Source organism: Chlorocebus sabaeus, chromosome 13, assembly GCF_047675955.1.
Source record: "Chlorocebus sabaeus isolate Y175 chromosome 13, mChlSab1.0.hap1, whole genome shotgun sequence".
Lineage (NCBI taxonomy): Eukaryota > Metazoa > Chordata > Mammalia > Primates > Cercopithecidae > Chlorocebus > Chlorocebus sabaeus.
Window position 1 is genome coordinate 12,533,254 of NC_132916.1, and position 21,706 is coordinate 12,554,959.

The following is a 21,706-nucleotide window of genomic DNA, read 5'->3' on the forward strand; positions in this document are numbered from 1 at the left end:
CCTCCCCAGTTCAAGCAATTCTCCTACCTCAGCCTCCTGAGTAGCTGGGATTACAGGCATCCGCCACCACGCCTGACTAATTTTGTATTTTTAGTAGAGACGGGATGTCACCATGTTGATCAGGCTGGTCTCGAACTCCTGACTTCAGGTGATCTGCCCGCCTTGGCCTCCCAAAGTGCTGGGATTATAGGCATGAGCCACTGCGCCCAGCCTATGACAGCCTTTTTCTTTTTAAAAAATCTATTGCAGGATCTAGTCTGGTATTAAGTGTTGCATGTGAGTCTTGTGTATTTAGACTCCTTTTACCTGAAAATTTTTTCAGCCTTTCTCTGTCTTTATGACATTGACATTTTTGAAGAGTACAAAGCAGTGGTTTGTAGATTGGCCCTCAGTTTAGTTTGTCTTATGCTTCCTCATGTTTAAATTCGGGTGTGCGTTATTACAGGAATATGATAGAGGTGATTTTGTGTCCTTCCCAGTATGTCATGCCCAGAAGCGCGTGATGCCAGCTCACCCCTTATTGCTGATGTTCCCTTTGTTCACTTGATTAAAGTGATGTCTGCCAGTTTTCTCTGCTTGAATGTTAATATATTTCTTTATTTGAAATTAATACGGCCGGGCGTGGTGGCTCACGCCTGTAATCCCAGCACTCTGGGAGGCCGAGGCGGGTGGATCACGAGGTCAGGAGATCGAGACCATCCTGGCTAACACGGTGAAACCCCATCTCTACTAAAAAGACAAAAACTCAGCTGGGCATGGTGGCGGGCGCCTGTGGTCCCAGCTACTCAGGAGGCTGAGGCAGGAGAATGGCGTGAACCCGGAAGGTGGAGCTTGCAGTGAGCCGAGATCTCGCCCCTGCACTCCAGCCTGGGCGCCAGAGCGAGACTCCGTCTCAAAAAAAAAAAAAAAGAAAAAAATTAATTAATACACAATTTGTGGGAGGAGGAACTACTTTGAGATTAGGAGACTGTCCTGTTGCTCTTCAGACTTTCAGCCAGTGGTTTTATTTAATAATATTCTTTGAATGAATCTTGCCTGAATAACAGTTATTGTTAGGTGGTTACAAAATGCTGAGTTTTTCCGCCTAATTTTATTACTCCTTATTCCTTTATTTAGTACTCTTCTGTAGGAAAAGCTTTCTTCCTCCTCCCATTTCTCCTTCCTGCCTTTCTTCCTAATCCATATGGGATCACATATGGTTATTTTTCTTCACTAGATTATAATCTGTTACTCTCCTTATTCATACTGATGTTCAGATTGTCTCAGGTTTGGCTGTGGGAGCCCCTTCAGGTTGTCTCCTGTGTCTTTTGGAAATGGTTTGTCATTATTTTTGGAGCACTTGCGTATTTTCTGACATTAGAAAATGTTTGTCTTAGAGTTTCCCTGTTCTAGCCCTAGAATCAGCTGATTTTTTAAGCAGCCTTGGTTCCTTTTAGGGCTTATGGTGTTTAGTAACCAAGTTCTGGGCTAGGGAAGCTCATTGCTGCTGTCGTTACTTTTAGGCCTTCAGTGGATAGAGCTGGGGAAAAGAGGCAGCTTCATATGGTTCCGTTCAATATGTACCTTTTATTTTTTAATGACATACCAGTGTGAATGCTGTTGTTGCTTCGCTGAATAAGAACATTGAACTGTTGATCTCAAATCATTATTGCTAGGGAATACGGAAAGCAGTGTAGATTTGGGATCACTAGTGTGAGAATGTGCAACTTCACCGTTTGGTGATAGTTGGCATTGAAAGGAAGAGTGAATATAACTGTATTTTCAGATAGCTGCAACATGAGATGTGATATGAAAATACCTGTGCTTTCTGTTATGAACAGAATCACAGGGACTGCTAGTGTTACTGTGGTTTATTGTCTGTGTGCATAACGGAATACTATGCAGAATTTCAGTTAGAGGTTAGGAAAAAACAAAGGTAATTTTTTTTCCATCCAAGTTTACACCCTGCCTGCCTTGAATTCTATCTACTCCATACCCCTAAGGACCTTGTTAAAAACTCCTGCTTTAGAATGAACATAATTTTAAAGACCAGTTAGTTTGTACAAATCGCAGAGCTCTAAGGTGATAACTTTTTATGAAGAAACACTAGAGATAGGCTGGGCACGGTGGCTTATGCCTGTAATCCCAACACTTTGGGAGGCCAAGGTAGGTGGATCACGAGGTCAGGAGATCGAGATCATCCTGTCTAACATGGTGAAACCCCATCTCTACTAAAAATACAAAACATTAGCCGGGCGTGGTGGCATGTGCCTGTAGTCCCAGCTACTCGGGAGGCTGAGGCAAGAGAATCACTTGAACCTGGGAGGCGGAGCTTGCAGTGAGCTGAGATCGCACCACTGCACTCCAGCCTAGGCGACAGAGTGAGACTCCATCTCAAAAAAAAAAAAAAAAAAAAAAAAACCAGAGATTGGCTCTTATATATTACTGTTGCCTTTCAATTTTTCTACCTATTCCTTTTCCTTTTTTTTTTTCTGTCTGTTTTCGAGACAGGGTCTCACTCTGTTGCCCAGGCTAGGGTTCAGTGGCATGATCATGGCTTACTGCAACCTTGACTTCCCTGGGTTAGGCAGTCCTCCCACCTCAGCCTCCTGGGTAGCTGGGATAGCAGGTGCACCACCTTGCCTAGCTAATTTTTTGTGGAGATGGGGTTTCACTGTATTGACCAGGCTGGTCTTGAACGCCTGGGCTCAAGCAATCCACTTGCCTCAGCCTCCCAAAGTGCTGGGATTACAGACGTGAGCCACCACCCTCAGCCTGTACCTACTCTTTATTATTGTTTTCAATATTGTCATTCTCTAGCGTTTTCTATGCATTTCCTTAATCCTTAGGAAATTATTTTTGTTGCACTCATAGAATTTGATGTTTGGTGTTTCTTAAATCTTTATGAATTTATTTAGTCTTGTCATATCTTAATTCAGTATAAAGCAGCAGTAACTATGTACATTTATTTTTACATTAGGGTTTAGAATATAATCCATACAACCATACTGTGAGTTTGTTCCTTTGTATTCATTCCTTTTTGCTTGTACTTCTTACTGCCACAAAATCTGCCAATCATAAGTAACAAGCTTCGCCAACAATGAGAATGGAATGGGAACTGCATTCTACATCACACTGCTGAAATGGCCAAGACAAATGAAAGTCCTAGATCATTTTTCTTCGCCTTCTCCCCTCTCTGTTCTTGGGGAATTTAGAGTAGAAATAGATGAGATGATTCAAGGGTACAAGGTGGGAAGAGGGGTTTGGGGGAGCCAGGATGTGGTGATAAATCTTCAAGAAAAAATTCCTACCCCCTGACAAAGTTCACCAATCCGCTATTTACCATTATCTCTGCCACAGAAGGATGACTTTTCATGACTTAGCCCCATCTCAATCCTCAGTTTAAATAATGTGACTCTCTGAGATCCAATGCATGTTTAAATGTAAAAAAACAGAATATTATATACGAGAAGAAGGCATGAATAGAAAGTATAGAGTGACCAAAAATTATTTTTAGTTGGTTTACTGAACCATGGACCTTATAAATTAACTAAAAATGCAGAATCTTATGGATTATATTTTCTATAGAAAACACTGGGCTTTATATTAATGTATACATTTTTCAGCCATTACCTTGTAGTTGTCCTCTTTTGCCAGCGGGTGGGCTGTACGCACACAATTATGACCTCTAGCTCCAAAGTGAAGTACTTCCAAAGCACCTACAGCAATGCAGCAATACATCTTCTCTCCATCCCTTCCGTCTCTCCTACCCCAACGTGCACACACACTCTCTCTCTACACGAGTAGTAGCACAGGATACATACACACCGTTCTATACCTTTTTCTCACTTAAGGATTATTGTGGAGATTGGCATATATCAGTGTAAGAAGAGACTCAAAATTTTTAGACTGGCATAGCATTCCATTGTACAACAGTACCATAATTGATTTGACTAACCCCCGTTGATGAATATTAGCTGGTTTTCCGTCTTTATTATTGTACAAACAATGCAGCAGTGAGCAAACTTGCATATCTCTCACTTTCCCTGTGTGTGAGCATCTCTGTAGGATCAGTTATTAAAGGGCATGTGCACTTGTGATCTTGATCGCTGATGCCAGGTTGTCCTTCATAGAAGTCGTGCCATTGATACCACTCGCAGCAGGGCGCTGTGCGTGCTTGTTTCCCTAGAACCTCGGCTGTCTGATAGATGACAAATGTAGTTTCTCAGGGTCCTTTCAGTGTGCATGCCTCTCATGAACAGTGCTGAGCGTTGTTTATATATATTTATAAAATAAACATATAAACAGACATATAGTTATTTATAGTATATTTATGTATTTTATATATAATGAATTATATTTAGAAATAGAATGCCTCTAAAATATACAAATATAAATATAAATATATAATTTGCATATTATATAATATATGATATATAGTATAAAAATATATAGTATATATAATATATAGATATAAAAATATATAGTATATATAATATATAGATATAAAAATATATAGTATATATCATATATAGATATAAAAATATATAGTATATATCATATATAGATATAAAAATATACAGTATAATATATAAATGTAAATATATACTATATAATATATAAATATATAGATACATATATAAATATATAATATATAATTTACGTTTTTATATATTTTAGAGTTATATTTATTTTCCTAACAACTTTATGTTTATGACTGTTGCTTGTGTTTCTATAATAGTGTTGGTATTTTTTGTCACTGACTTGTAGGAGATTATTGCATATTAGTGACATTAACCCTTGATCTGTGATAAGAGTTGAAATTGAAATGTTTTAATTTTGAAAACATTCAATTAAAAAATGAAATGTTTTTATTATTTATGTTTTAATATCTGTTAGAAATAGTCCCCACTACTCTTCTGTTTTGTAATTTTTGTAACGATTGTTTATCCTTGCATATGAACTTGAATTTCAACTTGAGAAGAATTAAAAGCTCTGTGATCGTTGTCATTGTGATCTTTCTTTTTAACTTGTCCAATAATGCTTTATATCTTTTGAATTATGTTGATTATTAGACTTTAAGTAGGCTATTAGCAGAAGCTGGAAAATAATATATTGTTCTGACCACTGGCGGGGGGGCTGAAAGAGATGACACTAGAACATCCTGGGCTTTTCTTACTTGTTAAAGAATTGTGAGTTAGTCTTCACATTTTCAAACAAAAGGACACAGAGGAGAGACTTGAGGAGGACACAGAGGTTGTGCTCTTCTCGGAATAATTTGTATGTTTTCTGTTCTGATAACCCACAGTTTGCATAAAATTCCTTTTACATTTCCAACATGTTTTGAGACCCTACACATTAGTATTTTCTAATGCCATCTATTAGTACGGAGATTTTTTTCTTTTGTCAAACAAGAATATTAGTCACTTTTTTTCAGTAAAAATTTTAATTATTTTAATTTCAGGGTGGTTTATGGTGTTTTGGAGGAAATGGACTTCCTTATGCTGAAAGTTTTGGAGAAGTTCCTTCAGCAACAGTGGAAATGTTCTGTTTAGAAGCTATAGTAAAACATTCTGAGGTAATTTACATTTTCAAAATGTAGTTTACTTTTTATGATTTCATTGAAATAATTATATAAGTTGATTCTTGCAAGGGCAGTAATCATCATTTACTGTAAAAGGAGAAAAGCCCTTCACTTATCTTTAAATTTCTGCTTTCCTCCAGTTTTGATTGTTAGACTAATCATGATTTAGCACCAATAAATGAGATTCTGTTTTGCTAAGTATTTCTAAAAATTTATTTAATTTTAATTGCATAAAAGAAATTAGCCCATCATCTAAATGTGGCATTTGCCTTTGAGTTATGTTGTCTTCTACTGCCTTTCTCAGATATTTTTACATATTATTTTCAGATAATTTCCATTAAAACAACTGCCAAAGATGTGACAAGATAAAAGAAAAAAACAGGCCGGGTGCGGTGGCTCACGCTTGTAATCCCAGCACTTTGGGAGGCTGAGGCGGGTGGATCACCTGAGGTCAGGAGTTCGAGACCAGCCTGGCCAACATGGTGAAACTCCGTCTCTACTAAAAATACAAAAATTAGCCAGGTGTGGTGGTGTGCGCCTATAATCCCAGCTACTTGGGAGGCTGAGGCAGGAGAATCGCTTGAACCCAGGTGGCAGAGGTTGCAGTGAACTGAGATTGTGCCACTGCACTCCAGGCTGGGCAACAGAGCGAGACTCCATCTCAAAAAAAATTAAAATTAAAAAACACAAGGAAATATTAGATGACTGTACTCTTGAAGTGTGACTGTAGCATATATCAATGATGGTTAAACTCTCTGGTACCGTAGAAACTTTTCTATCATGATGATAGTTTAAAGAAGAAAAAAGCAACACACCTTGTAGTGTTCATAGTGCCGAAACATCACCCAGGAAATGTGTTTAAAAATGCACATTTTTCCACTCACTTGTATCAAGTTTAATGTCATACATTTGGTGTGGAGTCCAGGAATTCGCATTTGTAGCCAACACCCTGGTGAGGTGAATGCAGGTGATCTGACCCACATCAAGACAAACACCATCCTTGAGATTCTGAACTCTTCAGTTCAGTTTTGGGACACATTAGACATGGCTTAAAAGCCATGTGTGGAAAGTTATCTTTACACTAGAAAGTCATCTTTAGTTCTCATGCATGAAATAAGGAACTGACCACAAAGCAGAGGGAATAAGGTGTTGTAATACAGAAGGGACCTGGGAAAGTTTGCTCGAGTGTGATGTCTCCTGAGTTGTTTTTCTGAAGCAATAGTTGCATCTTCAGTAGAAAGGGCAGTGCATGGAATATAATAGTTACCTTTCCAGAAATCTCTCAAATTATTGCAGATCTTACTTGATATATAGTATATTTCAAAGGCATACATTTTAAAGCACTTAAAATATGATATAATTTAACAAAAATCTAGAAAATGAAAATTGCCATATGTACATATGGTGTCATGTCCTTGAGTAAAACTAGTGATGGGAAGAGGCAAGGCTGTGCCCAGTGACATTAGAAAGACTGACTTGTTGGTCAGTTCTCTTCCCTTAACTTAATATGCATGTTTTCTTTTTCTTTTATCTGTTTTCTCCATTAAAACTTCAATCCCTTTTTACTTTTACCTGATCTTTCTCTTTTAAAAAATTTTCCAACTTCTAAGTTTGAGGCTAGCCCCATAGCTGTGGGCATTGTGTGGAATAGGGTATGGGACCACAGAGGTCACTGGTTTCGCCCTGTGTGAGTCCTTGTTTGCTGAACGAAATCTGTCTGCTTGCACAGAGGACTGTTTCCTGGGAACAGGTGGCAGATTTCTCAAGGTGAGAACTGTTTTAAGGTAATTGCAAGTCAAAGTGTCACTATAAATTGAAACAATTTTGTAATAATGACATTGTCAAGTTACATCCAACCAAGAGCTAAGCAGACTGAGAATAATGATTTTAGTAGTCCTGGTGAGAGATGCCTTCTTGGAATTTTTTTGTTGATTTTGAAGCACTTCCCGCTTAGACAGGGATTTACTGATTTAAGCTGAGACAAGAGCTTTGAGGAGTCTCCCTGCATCCCCGCCCTTGAGCAGGAGCTACCTAGCTGTCCCCATGACCAGGCTGTGTCATCTCACGCCATGAATTTGTGCAGTGTCTAAGGGAGCTTTCGTTTATTTATTGTGCCAGATATCCACACATTGTGATAAAATCGAAGCAAATGGAGGCCTGCAGCTACTTCAGAGGCTGTACCGACTTCACAAGGACTGCCCTAAAGTACAGAGAAATATAATGCGTATCATTGGAAATATGGCTTTGAATGAACATCTTCATTCTTCTATAGTTCGCTCAGGTAACAGCGTTATATACTGAGTATTTTTTACTTTGTTTTCCCACCTCTACCCCTCATGATATGTTCATTTGTAATAGACAAGGCTCTATTTAGGGTTAGGTATGGGTCCTTAGAACATGTTATTTTGGTAAAGGCAAGGAATTTCTTGAGATTGTAGATAATCTGTGCCTAAGATAATCAGTGTTGTAGATGATCATAGGAGAGCAGGTTTGCCATGATGATCATCTAATTATTTATGTAATTTTTTTTTTCTTTGAGAGAGAATCTCACTGTGTTGCCAAGGCTAGAGTGCAGTGGCGTGGTCATAGCTCACTACAGCCTTGAACTCCTGGGCTCAAGGGATCCTCCTACCTCAGCCTCCCGAGTAGCTGGGACTACAGGCACGTGCCATTGTGCATGGCTAATTTGAAAATCTTTCTATAGAGATGGGGGTCCCACTTTGTTGCCCAGGCTAGTCTCGAACTCCTGGGTTCAAGTGATCCCCCTGCCTTGGCCTCCCATAGTGTTGAGATTACAGGTGTGAGCCACCATGCCCGGCCTGTAATTTTTGATGTGATTTGGTTAACCAAGAGGCATAGTCAGACTAAAAAGAGATTCATCTTATGATTAATGATTTTCCCTCTTGCAAGTAATAAACCAGCTGTGGGGAGATACTTTAAGACCAAGCAAATATCCTGCTTTCTATCTTCTGGCAGTTCCTGCCCAATCTAGTCTTCACCTTAATGGTTTTAAAATCATTTTCTAGCTCCAGCACACCCTCTGCATTTCCTTTTCAGCTTTTGGCATTCTACTGGAAGCAAGAGTCCTCTCTCCCTCTGCCCTCGCTCCATATCCTCCCTCCCTTCTATTGACAGGTCCATGAATTCCTATTTTTAATAGTTTATAATTTATTGCTCTACTTAATAATTTGGTGCCAGATTGTTCCAGCTTTGACTAATGGGAGCTCCAGCAAACTGGCCCATGTCCTCTATGATATGCCCACATTATTTTGGGGAGGCATTTCTTATTTCCTGGTATAACAAGATATTTTAGGCTCATTTCTCTGAAGAAACCTCTATCCTTTTAGTGGGAGAATGATTCTTAGAGACCAAGGTCTAAATGATAGGAGTGCATATTGCTCCTGGGGTGTCTCTGCTTCTTGCCTCTTTCAGTAGAAAGAGCTGGATAATACATACACACATATATATATACACACAGATATACATACACACACAAATACGTATAAATGTATATGTACACATATATGTGTGCTGTGGGATGGAGGATACAGTTTCAGCACTTACTAATGTAATTATCGATACTGTTTGGTTATGTTGGTCATCTTGCTTTCTATTTGTCCCTCTTTTTCTTCTTTTTTCTGACTTCTTGTATTACTTGAGTGTCTGTTTTTAAATTCAGTTCTTTCTCCTCTTTTGGCTTTTTATATTGTGTTTGTGTGTATTTTTTAATGGTTGTATCCTTACAGTCTACTTTGAATTAAGATTATACCATTTCATATGATGTAAGATCCTTACAACCCCATAATTCAGTTCACATCCCCTGCCATTCTTTGTGGTATTGTTGGAATATATTTTACTCTTATTTATAGACTTCACAATATATTATCATTGTTGTTATTATTTTTTGAGACAGGATCTTGCTGTGTTGCCCAGGCTGTCCTCAAACTCCTAGGCTCAAGCGATCCTCCTACCTTAGCCTCATAAGTAGCTGGGACTATATGTTTGGGCCATTGTGCCTGGTTACATTGTTGTTATTTAAGTTTTAATAATTGTTTTAGTTTATTTTGTGCTTCTGTAACCTAAGGCTATATGTTGGAGGCTGGGTAATTTATAAATAACAGATTTATTGTCTCTCAGTTCTGGAGGCTGGGAAGTTCAAGATCTAGGTTCTGGCCATTGGTGTCTTGTGAGGGCCTCATTGTTTTATCATCACATGGCAGAAGACTGAAGGGGAAGCTAGCCTTCATGTTGCATGAAGCCTCTTTTTTTTTATTTAAAATTTTTTGAATTTAAAATTTTATGTACATAATAGTTGTACATATTTATGGGGCTATACATGTAGTGATGTTCTGATACAAGCATACAATGCGTAATGGTCAAGTCAGGGCAATTGCAATAGCAATCACTTCAAACATGAATTAATTCTATTAATGTGAGAGGAACACTGATGGCCCAGTCACCTCTTAAAGGCTCACCTCTTCATACTGTCACAGTGGCAACACTTGAATTTTGGAGGGAACACATTGAAACCATAGGAACAGTCATGTGACATTTAAAGAATATAAGAAATCAAAAATCTTTTTTGTTTGCATATTTATAATCTCCAGTGCTCTCCCTTTTTTCTGTATATATGAATTTACATCTGATAATATTTCTCTTCAGCCTAAAGACTTTCCTTTAGTATTTCTTGTGTATTGGGTCCGCTGGCAACAAATTCTTTCACCTCATTATTTTAAAATGTCTTTACTTTGCCATTATGCCCAGGAAAAGATATCTTCCCTGGATATTCTTTGTTGACTGTGTGTGTGTGTGTGTGTGTGTGTGTATATATATATATTTTTTTTTTCCGGCATTTCTAAAATGTCATTCCACTCTTTCCTGGAATCCATTGTCTAATGAGAAGTCTCTTTGGATTCCCACTTTGTTCTCTTATATCTTTTTTCTCCGGCTTCTTTGAAGATCTTTCTGTTTGATTTTTGACTCTGAAATGCCTAGGTGTCATATTTATCCTGCTTGGGGTCCACTGAACTGAGAGAATTAACATATGCATTACCTCATACATATCATTTTTTCTGGTGAGAACATTTAAAATCTATTCTCTCAGCAATTTTTAAGAATACAATACATTGTATTGATAGTTTGGTGTTTTTGATCAAATGTGGAAACTTTCCTGCCAGCGTATCATCCAATATTTATTCTTTTGTCCTTTTTTATTCTTATCTTTTTCTGGAACTTCTGTTATAGATATTAGATTTCTTTTTTCTGTTCTGCAGGTTACTGAGATTCTATTCATTACGTTTCAGTTTTTTCCTCTGTGCTTTACTTTGGATGATTTCTATTGAGCTATCTATAGGTTTGTTGATGAAGTGGAGACTAAGGGATTCAAAGCAGGACAAAGACCTGATCAAATCAGTATCTTGCTATAGAAAAAAAAAAAATCACTCTTCTCTGAAACTTTGGTCTACCTCAAGTCTTCAGTCCTCTTATCTCCTGGACAGCCCACTCATCACCTTGGCCTCAATTACATGACCTTCTCATCTTCATTGACTTCTTGCTCTGCTCCTGAGCTGTCTAGTGCTCTACTCCTAAGTCATACATTGAACCTAGTCACTGCCTGAAACCACTTCACCTAAAAATCAGCCCTGAGAACATCCTTGTTTCATTCAAGCTTGGTTTGCATCTACCCCATAAGGACTGGTTCTCTTCTCTATTGAAATCTTCTATCCACAGACCCCTTTATCCTCTCCCAATCCATCACTCTTTTTTATTCTTTATTTCCTCCCTGAACCCAGCTTATATTCCGTGGTCTGTTATTTCAGAAACATTTTTGCCAGTACCTACAACTCACTTTCCCTTTGATCCTGTTAGCAGTCTCTCGGTCAAGACCTTGATGAAACCTACTGCCTGCTTACTCTGTGGCTGAACATGGAATCATTGCAGATTGGTTGTCAGCATGCTTATGAGATCACAAATTAAAGAACCTTCAGTATTGCTCAGCAATTACGTTTCTCCAATCAACATGCCTTAACATTCTTAGCAATGACTATTGTAAACCTTCTCCAAGTTCCTTAAACCTTCCACATATTCTTTCCTCTCAGAGGATGACTTCTCCTCCTACTTTACTGAGACAATTGAAGCCTTAAAAGGAATTTTCTCACTAACAAAAACCAACCCTGTTCTTTCCTTTTCGTGATAATAGGAAGAGAGACACCTCTTTTATAAGGCCTCCAGCCATGTTTGGGCCTGTCTCCTTTCACAGTCTCAGGAATGTATACTTTTTTCTGGTCTCATGGTCAGCTGCTGCCTCATAGCTGGACCCTCTGATCACATACATTGGAGGAAGATGTGAAAAACATTATCTGCATCCCCTATAACATCCTCTCCTCCCTGTTATAGCTAAACTCCTGAAAGAGTTACCTACATATACCTTCTTTTTGCTCAGTCTTCATTACTTCTCAATACTCCAATTTGAATTCTGCTACCTTGCCCTGTGTTTTTTTCTTTTTAGGCATCCTGTGTCTTTCCCTGTTTTTATATTTTTTGTATCAATCTTAGTATCAGATCTGCAGATTTTTGCCTTCAGATTTACAAAAGTTGGAAGCAACTTAAATGTCTGCCAATAGGAATGAATAGTGGTTAAACAATGGCATACTCAAGTGACATTAATACTGTAGTTCAAAGGAATGAAGTTGATATGTATAGAGAGCTCTCCAAGACATATTGCTGAAGTACAGTCACAGAACAGTAGTATGATTCCATTTAGGTTTCAAAAAGTGCATATGGAGCTACATTTTTTTTTTTTCTTTTTCTTTGAGACAGAGTCTCACTGTGTTGCCCAGGCTGGAGTGCAGTGGCGCTATCTTGGCTCACTGCAACCTCCTCCTCTCGGGTTCAAGTGATTCTCATGCCTCAGCCTTCTGAGTCGCTGGGATTACAGGTGTCCACCACCACACCCGGCTGCTTTTGTAATTTTAATAGAAATGGGGTTTCACATGTTGGCCAGGCTAGTCTTGAACTCCTGACCTCAAGTGATTCGCCTGCCTCAGCCTCCCAAAGTGTTGGGATTACAGGCATGAAACACCACGCCCGGCCCATTGTATATGTTTAAATTATAGATATATGACTATATTTTTCAAAAGAGTGTCCACCAAACTTCTACCTTTCATTACTCTGAGGATGTAAATGGAGTTGGGAAATTATGGAAGTACTAAAGCAAGACTTTCATCATTAGATGCTACTTTTAGTTATTTCATTATTTTTTACAGTTAACATGTACAGACATGCATTGCTTAATAGTGGAGAAACATTCTGAGGAATGTGTCATTAGGTAGTTTTGTCACTGTGCAAACATCACAGAGTGCACTTACACAAACCTGGATGGTAGAGCCTACTCCACACCTAGGCTGTATGGGACAGCCTATTGCTCCTAGGCTGCAAACCTGTACAGCATGTTACTGTACTGAACACTGTAGACAGTTGTAACACAATGGGAAATACTTGAGTATCTAAACATAGAAAAGGCACAGCAAAAATACTGTACTACAATCTTACAGGATCACCATCGTATATGTGATTCATTGTTGACTGAAACATTATTGTGTGGTGCATGAGTGCATGCAGATGTTATGTAATTTTAAAATGCTCAATGTTAAAGAAAGACGTAGGTTTTCCAAAGGGCATTTGGTATTTTTCAAAGGTGGAGGTATCTTGGACATTGCGAACATATTTTGTCAACTGAAAAAAGCCAGAGATGGCTTGTGCCTTTTTCTTGTGACTTCATTAAAAATAAAGCCATATTTTCATATATACTCAATAACATACTTGTCTATCTTTATAGATAGAATTTTTAAATATTCTTATTTTATCATTTTAAAATCTTTAACAGATTTTGAAGAGGAATCTTCTGATGTTATAAATTTGAATATTGTTAAGTACTGAGTCTGAAGCTTCTTTTAGGTTATTAAATACTGGCTTCCCATCATCACAGTGACTCAACACTTTTGTCTTAAAGAGTGGGAGGAGGGCATGGGGACAGCTGTCGGGTATTGAGTGCCTGCTGGGCCTAGGCCCATGGTTTTCACATACATTAGTTTATTAAAACCTTCCTCTAGCTCAGTTGCTAAATAACTTGACTGAGGTTCCAGAGCAAGTAAGCAGGGAGCAGAAATGTGAGTCCTAGTCTAACTTCAAGGCCCATGTTCTGCTTTATTTTAAATTAAATAAATTATATAAATAAATAGATTTTCACTGTACTTCAGAAAATAGATAAAGCAAAAAAAGCTAAACGTACCTTTTTTTACAGAGCCCTCTTCCACCCTACCTCTCTCCTAAGAGGTAATGACTTTATAAGTTTGGTGTATAGATCTTTATGTGTTTGTGTGTGTGTGTGTGTGCACATATACTTTTATACATATTTATGTATATAAAGATTTAAAAACAAAAACATTAAAAAAAAAGAAATCGCCAGGCGCGGTGGCTCATGCCTGTAATCCCAGCACTTTGGGAGGCCGAGGTGGGCGGATCACAAGGTCAGGAGATCGAGACCACGGTGAAACCCTGTCTCTACTAAAAATACAAAAAATCAGCCGGGCGCGGTGTCGGGTGCCTGTAGTCCCAGCTACTTGGGAGGCTGAGGCAGGAGAATGGTGTGAACCCGGGAGGCGGAGCTTGCTGTGAGCCAAGATCGCGCCACTGCACTCCAGCCTGGGCGACAGAGCGAGACTCCGTCACCAAAAAAAAAAAAAAAAAAAAGCATAGTATTATCCATGCATTTTCTGTTTGCCTCCCTTTAAAAAATGTTTTTTCCTTCCTGATCTCCAGATTCTACAAGAGTTTTGTGTGTCTAATTCATTATTAATAAATAATTTCCTCATTTGTATGAAAGGGTATTACTGACTGCTGGTCAGGATGAAATAACTAGTATTGAGTTTCATAATTCTTGTTAAAAGCAAAACATCATGGTATTTTGTTCACTTTTGTGAACACCTCTATAATTGCTATTAGTGTTAGGTTTTCTATATAAGAAAATGGCTCTTGAACCCCTCTTTCCTTCTTTGAGGTCCCTTAAGGGGTATGTGGGTGGTATTGTACCACAGGTCTCAGAGGATCACAGGGGAGAATGGGGTTGGAGTGGTCGGACTTCTCTGCCAAGGACAGACATGCGAGGTTTGCCTTTCTCCCATCACATTCAGTTTGAAACCTCTCTCTACGGTCTGCGATGGATTCACATCAGTATTTAGGATACGTGTACTTTTCACCAGGCTGGGTGTCCATCATGGCAGAAGCAATGAAATCTGACCGCATTATGGAGGCCTCACACGCCGCCAGAATCCTGGCAAATCTAGATCGAGAAACTGTGCAAGAAAAATATCAGGATGGTGTGTATGTGCTGCATCCCCAGTATCGAACAAGGTAAGGGAGCAGAAGAGAGTCACTTTGTCCCCTTTGGGAATGTGAAGGCTAGAGACCTCAAATTTTTAACTTATTTCTGCATAATTCAGATAAGTTAAATACCTTATAAGTCAAATATCTTATTTACTAAAATAATTTGTCTACTGTAACCTCAGAAGAATTGGAGGTTGTCATGAAAAGCATGTGAACTAGCTAAATTATCGTGGTTATTTTACAAAGGGCTTCCCTTCAGGTAGATTGAATTCACCTTTGATAATGCATCACACTTAAACTTTGTAATACATATCTCCTTTGGTTCAAGGCATTTTCACTTAGATCCGAGTTAATAACTGATTTGGATTGTAGAAGTCAGCTGAACAGGAAGGAGACAAGACATTGTCTTATGTGGCAACCAAATTAGTGTGGGCCTAGAACTCAGGGGACTGGAGAAAGTTTATACTTAGTTATAAAAGGATGCATTGGAAGGAATAAGTTGTAATCAGTTTGACTCATGCCCCTTTTTAAGGTTATTTGTGGTCATTATATCTAGTTCTATAATTGCTAAGACAATAAATATAGAAGGGACCACACTGAAAAAATAACATATTTCTTGGTTTTCTTAGGGCACTTTACAAAAAATACCTCAGAAAATAGCAAAAACTTCCTTTAAATTAAAAAATGAATTACCTGGTTAATTACAATTTGTAAATAAAATATTATGGTAATGCATTTTATATGTGCATTGCATAATTGTATGTGTACTGTAAATAGCTTGCAACTAACATACTATCTACAATTTTTAATGGGTCATATGCAAAGAGTGAATGTTACTTTGAAATCTCATTTTACAAGTATTAGTTTCCTTAACACATTTTCAAAAATCTCTTTTATATATACTGACTTTGAAACTGTTATTAGCACGTTCTTCTTTAATTTCTTAAATACTTTTATTGATTTGTAGAATATTCTCAATTGGAAGTCTTTAGAGGGTAATCTGACTATGACATCTGTCAGTTGATTGATTGCTAAGCTCATTACAATCGATTGTGGTTGGTCTGCCTGATTAGAAAAGTCTCCATTTTTAGAGAACAGTGAACATGCTTCATGTATGTCTATGCCAAAGTTCCTTCTAGGGTTTCTCAGCACACCTGTGCTTATAAAGCTTGCTTGAATTCAGTTTTATGTCCCATAAACCTGCTAAAGCACCATCCACAGAGAATACTGTGTAGATTCTTACCAAAGCAGTAATGCATTTATTCTACTTCTTTTTAAAACTCTCTCCCCTATTAGTCAGCCCATTAAAGCAGATGTCCTTTTTATTCATGGCCTTATGGGAGCAGCATTCAAAACATGGCGCCAGCAGGACAGTGAGCAGGCTGTAATTGAAAAGCCTATGGAGGAGGAAGACAGATACACAACGTGTTGGCCCAAGGTAAGGGAGTCACTGACTCTGGCCCTGGTTGCTGGGGCCCTGATTGTGACTTGCTTGTTTTTCTCTTTGTACTGGGATTTTTTTTCCATGCAGTTCTTCTTTCCCTTAGGGAGATTTGTAGTATGTTATGACAACAACTGGGCTTGTCACCCTATCTTGTATAATTTCCATTTGGGGTGCAGTATATGACTCTAAAAACATTAAGTAAAAAATAGGGGTAAGAGCCAGTAATAGTTCACTTTTGTTGTAATACAAAAATAACATAACCATACTTATATTTATAATAGGTACCTAATTCTATGACCTTAATAATTATAAAAATAGAAAGTCTTTGAAGAAGCAATTATACTTTGCATTTCTTTCTTTTTCTTTTTTCTTTTTTTTTTTTTCTGAGATGGGGGTCTCACTTTGTCACCCAGGCTGGAGTTCAGTGGTGCGATCTTAGTGCACTGCAACCTCCACCTCCCAGGCTCAAACAGTCGTCCCCTCAGCCTCCTGAGTGGCTGGAACCGCAGGCACATGTCACTATGCCTGGCTCATTTATACTTTACATTTCTTTGATATTATTTCTCCCAAAGAACCTTAATTCTGGAATGAATTCATTGAATGGAATTTATCTAAAGCTCATTAAAAGTGATGCCGGCTGGGCGCGGTGGCTCAAGCCTGTAATCCCAGCACTTTGGGAGGCTGAGATGGGCGGATCATGAGGTCACGAGATCGAGACCATCCTGGCTAACACGGTGAAACCCCGTCTCTACTAAAAAAATACAAAAAAAAAAAAACTAGCCGGGCGTGGTGGCGGGCGCCTGTAGTCCCAGCTACTCGGGAGGCTGAGGCAGGAGAATGGCATGAACCCGGGAGGCGGAGCTTGCAGTGAGCTGAGATCCGGCCACTGCACTCTAGCCTGGGCGACAGAGCGAGACTCCATCTCAAAAAAAAAAAAAAAAAAAGTGATGCTGCATATATGTGTGAATAGTTTCTAGGGCATTGTTCCATTACTACTTATTGTCTTTCACAAAGGCTTATCAAGTAGAAGAATGCTTTGCACTTTCCGGTGGCACTAAAGCACAGAGATGATGGTAGACCTAGGGTACACAGAGATAGAACTGTGACCATTATTATTAGTGTCTCTGAATTCTCAGATCCAAAATCTGTCAGACTATGCCATCTGTCCTGAGAGATAGCATTCTACTAAATTCTTTCAAAAAGCCAGTTTGATCTAGACTTTAAAACAGGCCTTGCTTTTGGCTATAGCGGGCTAAAATTGAAAATATTCTCTTGAAACCTTCATTGGCCTTATGCTATAAATACTGGTACCACTTCAAGACCAGAGACATAAAAAGATAAAATGCTGGAATTGTTTTTACAGTACCTTCAAAACTTATTCTGGTGCTATCTTTAGGTATATTGCAATAGGCCTTTAGTTGTAAATTTCATTTACTAGGCAGTAATTGCAGTGGTGGAGATTCATACTTGTTCTCACATATGTTTTATTTTACTTAGACATGGTTAGCAAAAGACTGTCCTGCTCTCCGAATTATATCTGTGGAGTATGACACCACCCTCAGCGACTGGAGAGCAAGGTGCCCTATGGAAAGGTAACAGAGGCGACTTTTAGACCAGGAGGACAGGGAAGAATTCAGGCCGCAAGTTTAGGTCCTCTTGGATGGGAAGTGATTTTAATTTTTTGATGCCACAGACAGGATTTTCTTATGAAAAACAAACCTAATCTTTTTTTCTCTTCCTTCTAGAATGAGTTTGCTCTCAATAAGCAGTGGAATAGGAGAAGGCTTAGGTATATCATCAGTGGTGGGCTCCTAACATGGTTTATTTACAACTGTTCTAATAGTTAAGGATCATGGATTCTCTAACAAAGTCTCCTTTTCTATGAGAAGTAAAAGTGATGTTTTTTGTTCTTGTGTCCACAATCATACTGGCTAAAGGAAGCAAAGAGAAAGATGCTGAGAAATAATCAGCCGCTATATCCCTTGTATGTCGTCTGTGCCAGTTGTATACATGGGAAGGAGTGCTCGATTTCAGAGTTACTGGATGAGAGTAGCCAGATCCTACCTTTGATTTGCTGTGCAGTCTTAGACCAGTCAGTTAACTTGTCTGGGAAGCTTAACTTTGTCTACAGATTAAGAGAGTTGGTCTAAATCAGTGTTATCAAACTGCTTTCTGAATGGACCTCCCGTAGGTGCCCAAGAAGGGTGTCAAGGTGAGCAGGCAAGACCCCAGGTCTCCCTCCCCATTTCACCCAGAGGAGCTCTGGAGAACCTTTATTTTGAAGAAATGTGTCTGCAGATAAACAGTTTGAAACTACCAGACTAGATAGTTTTGAAGTTCCTCTTTAGTTTAAAAATTACTTATTTCAAATTCTGATTCTAATAGCATCCTGTTTATGCTAGTTATAAAAGCATGCATTGGAAGGAATAAATTCTAATGAACTTGACTCATTCTAGTGTTTCTAAATAGCATCGTAGTATTTCTAAAGAATAAACCAAAATTATGAAAGTTTAATATTTTTGCAGCCTAACTACCAGTAGAGAGACCACAGTCTTTGGTGATATCCTTGAATGAGAAAGGACATATCCTAAGTGTTGAGGGGCAGTTGCAGGGAGACTCAAGTTTGACCTGAAAAAATTGCCTGACACAATGCTCCAACAATGTTCATGTAGTAAATGAGTGGCCTGTTCTGGGCTTAGATATTCCTAATTATGCCAATGTTAATAAGTACAATAGAGAATGAACAATTTCAGGAATTGAGCAGAGAGATCCCAGGCGTGGTGGCTCATGCCTGTTATCCTGGTGCTTTGGGAGGCTGAGGTGGGAGGATTGCTTGAGGCCGTGAGTTCAAGAAGAGAGAATAGGGGTATTTTACATTAAGCAGAGAGAAGGGGGTATTTCTAACTCTAAAGGTAGTATGTAGTGTTGGTCCTATAGACAAAAGTTCTTAACTCTAAAAATTAGACAGCAAATTGAGGGGATCAATAGCCTCCTGTCATGCCTGCTGTTTTTGTTTTGTTCAGAAAGTCCATTGCATTCAGAAGCAACGAACTTCTTAGGAAGCTCAGAGCTGCTGGTGTTGGGGATAGGCCGGTGGTTTGGATATCACATAGCATGGGAGGTAAGTGTGGCTTCAACTTTGTGAAGTGGCCATTGTGATGTTATTTTCAGCCACTGTGGCCAACCTAAAGTTATTGTGTCTTTCCGTTTTACTTAATAGTGGTCCCCTTGCCCCCCGCTAAATTAATCTGTGTAGCTATAGCTAGGACTTTTAAAATTACTACTCTTCTTCCATGCTGTTCCTTTCTCTAGAAAGGGGCAATCTGTTCCAAACCATCTAAGAGGGATATGGGTTTGACAGTGTAGTGCTTTCACATAGCAGTAATGAATAAACATGAGAAGCAGTAATGAATAAACATGAGAAGCAATCCATTTCATATACACCCACCTCATCAACATGCCTCAGCATCCTGGGGGGCCCCGGGGTGCCCCTTTATTCTTTCTGCTCCCCCTCACCATTGCAGAATCTATGGTCGCTTTAGTGCTCACAGTCCCAAACCCTGGGTGCCTGCTCACACCAGGCTCAGAGCTGCTGAGGTGCAGGTGTGATCAAGTGTCTGTTCTTGGGGTCCTAGTGGTTGCTTATGGAACTGCCTCCCCTGCGTGCGACTCCCCCAGTCCAGTTTGAGATTTTCACCACCCACCTTGCAGAAGGCCTTTCTGCAGCCTGTGGCCTAGTTTATCTGTTGAAGCACTCAGGATTGCCTCTGAGGTGGGGCTTTTTGCTAAGACAAAGGTGGGTGTAGCCCTTTGTGTCCTTAAAGACCCACTGTCATCATCTTTGAGATCTTTGTGTTTCATTATGGGTTCCAAAGCCGGGGCAGGGAGATGGAAGAAAAGGTGCCTCCAGAGGAACAGTTGCCATGAAAGCTGTGTTCTCCATGGGGGACTGTGTGCTGTGGAATAATAGCACCGTCCTGACAGTGTGGTCATCAGCGGACTGCCATGGCAGGCTGAGAGACCAGCCACACCACACTCACGACCTGAGGGAGCTCCCAGCTGGGCATACCTCATGTTTCTGCAGTGGGACAGTAGATCCTGTCAGACGAGGATCTGCCCTACAAATAAGTTTCTAGACTCTTACCTGTTTGTAGGCTTGCACTGTAAGGATCAGGAGTATTATTAAATGTTTTAAGGCCTTACTTCTTATACTACTGTACGGAGAATGGTTTTTTTTTTTTTTTTGAGACTGAGTCTGGCTCTGTCGCCCAGGCTGGAGTGCAGTGGCCGGATCTCAGCTCACTGCAAGCTCCGCCTCCCAGGTTTATGCCATTCTCCTGCCTCAGCCTCCGGAGTAGCTGGGACCATAGGCGCCCGTCACCTCGCCCAGCTAGTTTTTTGTATTTTTTAGTAGAGACGGGGTTTCACCGTGTTAGCCAGGATGGTCTCGATCTCCTGACCTCGTGATCCGCCCGTCTCAGCCTCCCAAAGTGCTGGGATTACAGGCTTGAGCCACCGCGCCTGGCTTGGAGAGTTGTTTAAACCATTTTTTAAAAGAAAGCATCTCTTTTTATGTATTTCTTGTTTGGCCTTTTCTTTTTTTACAGTAACAGAGGGAAGGAAAATAGCTTATGCGTTGTTTATCTTCCTTGTCTGTGGCTAGGTCTTCTCGTCAAAAAGATGCTGTTGGAAGCCTCTAAGAAGCCAGAAATGAGTGCTGTTATCAACAATACCAGAGGAATAATTTTTTATAGTGTCCCTCATCATGGATCACATTTGGCTGAATACTCTGTTAATATTCGCTATCTTCTCTTTCCCTCTTTGGAAGTCAAAGAACTCAGCAAGGGTAATACTTTCTGTCATAAAGGAAATTGGGGTTATATTAACATCACTTATACAGAGAAGAAGAAAAAGTTTCTTCCCTGAATATATTATCTCATTTTATAATTTGTATATAATTGTGTTTAGACTATTCATGGAAATTTTGGGTTGGGCTTGATTTTTCTTTGATAACTTCTCCTTTTTTTTTTTCTTTTTTTTGAGACGGAGTCTTGCTCTGTCACCCAGGCTGGAGTGCAGTGGCGCGATCTTGGCTAACTGCAAGCTCCGCCTCCCGGGTTCACGCCATTCTCCGGCCTCAGCCTCCCAAGTAGCTGGGACTACAGGCGCCTGGCACCAAGCCCGGCTAATTTTTTTTATATTTTTAGTAAAGATGGGGTTTCACCGTGTTAGCCAGGATGGCCTCGACCTTCTGACCTTGTGATCCACCCGCCTTGGCCTCCCAAAGTGCTAGGATTACAGGCGTGAGCCATGGC

At 39.4% G+C, this 21,706-nt stretch overlaps 1 protein-coding gene across 5 annotated transcripts in view; it reads left to right on the forward strand.

Annotated features, from left to right (window-relative positions):
- Nucleotides 1-21,706, forward strand: part of SERAC1 (serine active site containing 1) — a 60,176-nt gene that overhangs the window by 33,583 nt on the left and 4,887 nt on the right. For 4 of the 5 annotated variants that reach the window (XM_008007701.3, XM_038001146.2, XM_073022300.1 and 1 more), the window contains 7 exons: nt 5,444-5,557; nt 7,682-7,844; nt 14,824-14,974; nt 16,244-16,385; nt 17,889-17,983; nt 19,415-19,512; nt 21,055-21,237. In XM_008007701.3, coding sequence (XP_008005892.3) covers nt 5,444-5,557; nt 7,682-7,844; nt 14,824-14,974; nt 16,244-16,385; nt 17,889-17,983; nt 19,415-19,512; nt 21,055-21,237 — 946 coding nt within the window. The remainder of the gene's footprint in view (nt 1-5,443; nt 5,558-7,681; nt 7,845-14,823; nt 14,975-16,243; nt 16,386-17,888; nt 17,984-19,414; nt 19,513-21,054; nt 21,238-21,706) is intronic. The other variant, XM_008007702.3, reaches the window with a different exon arrangement.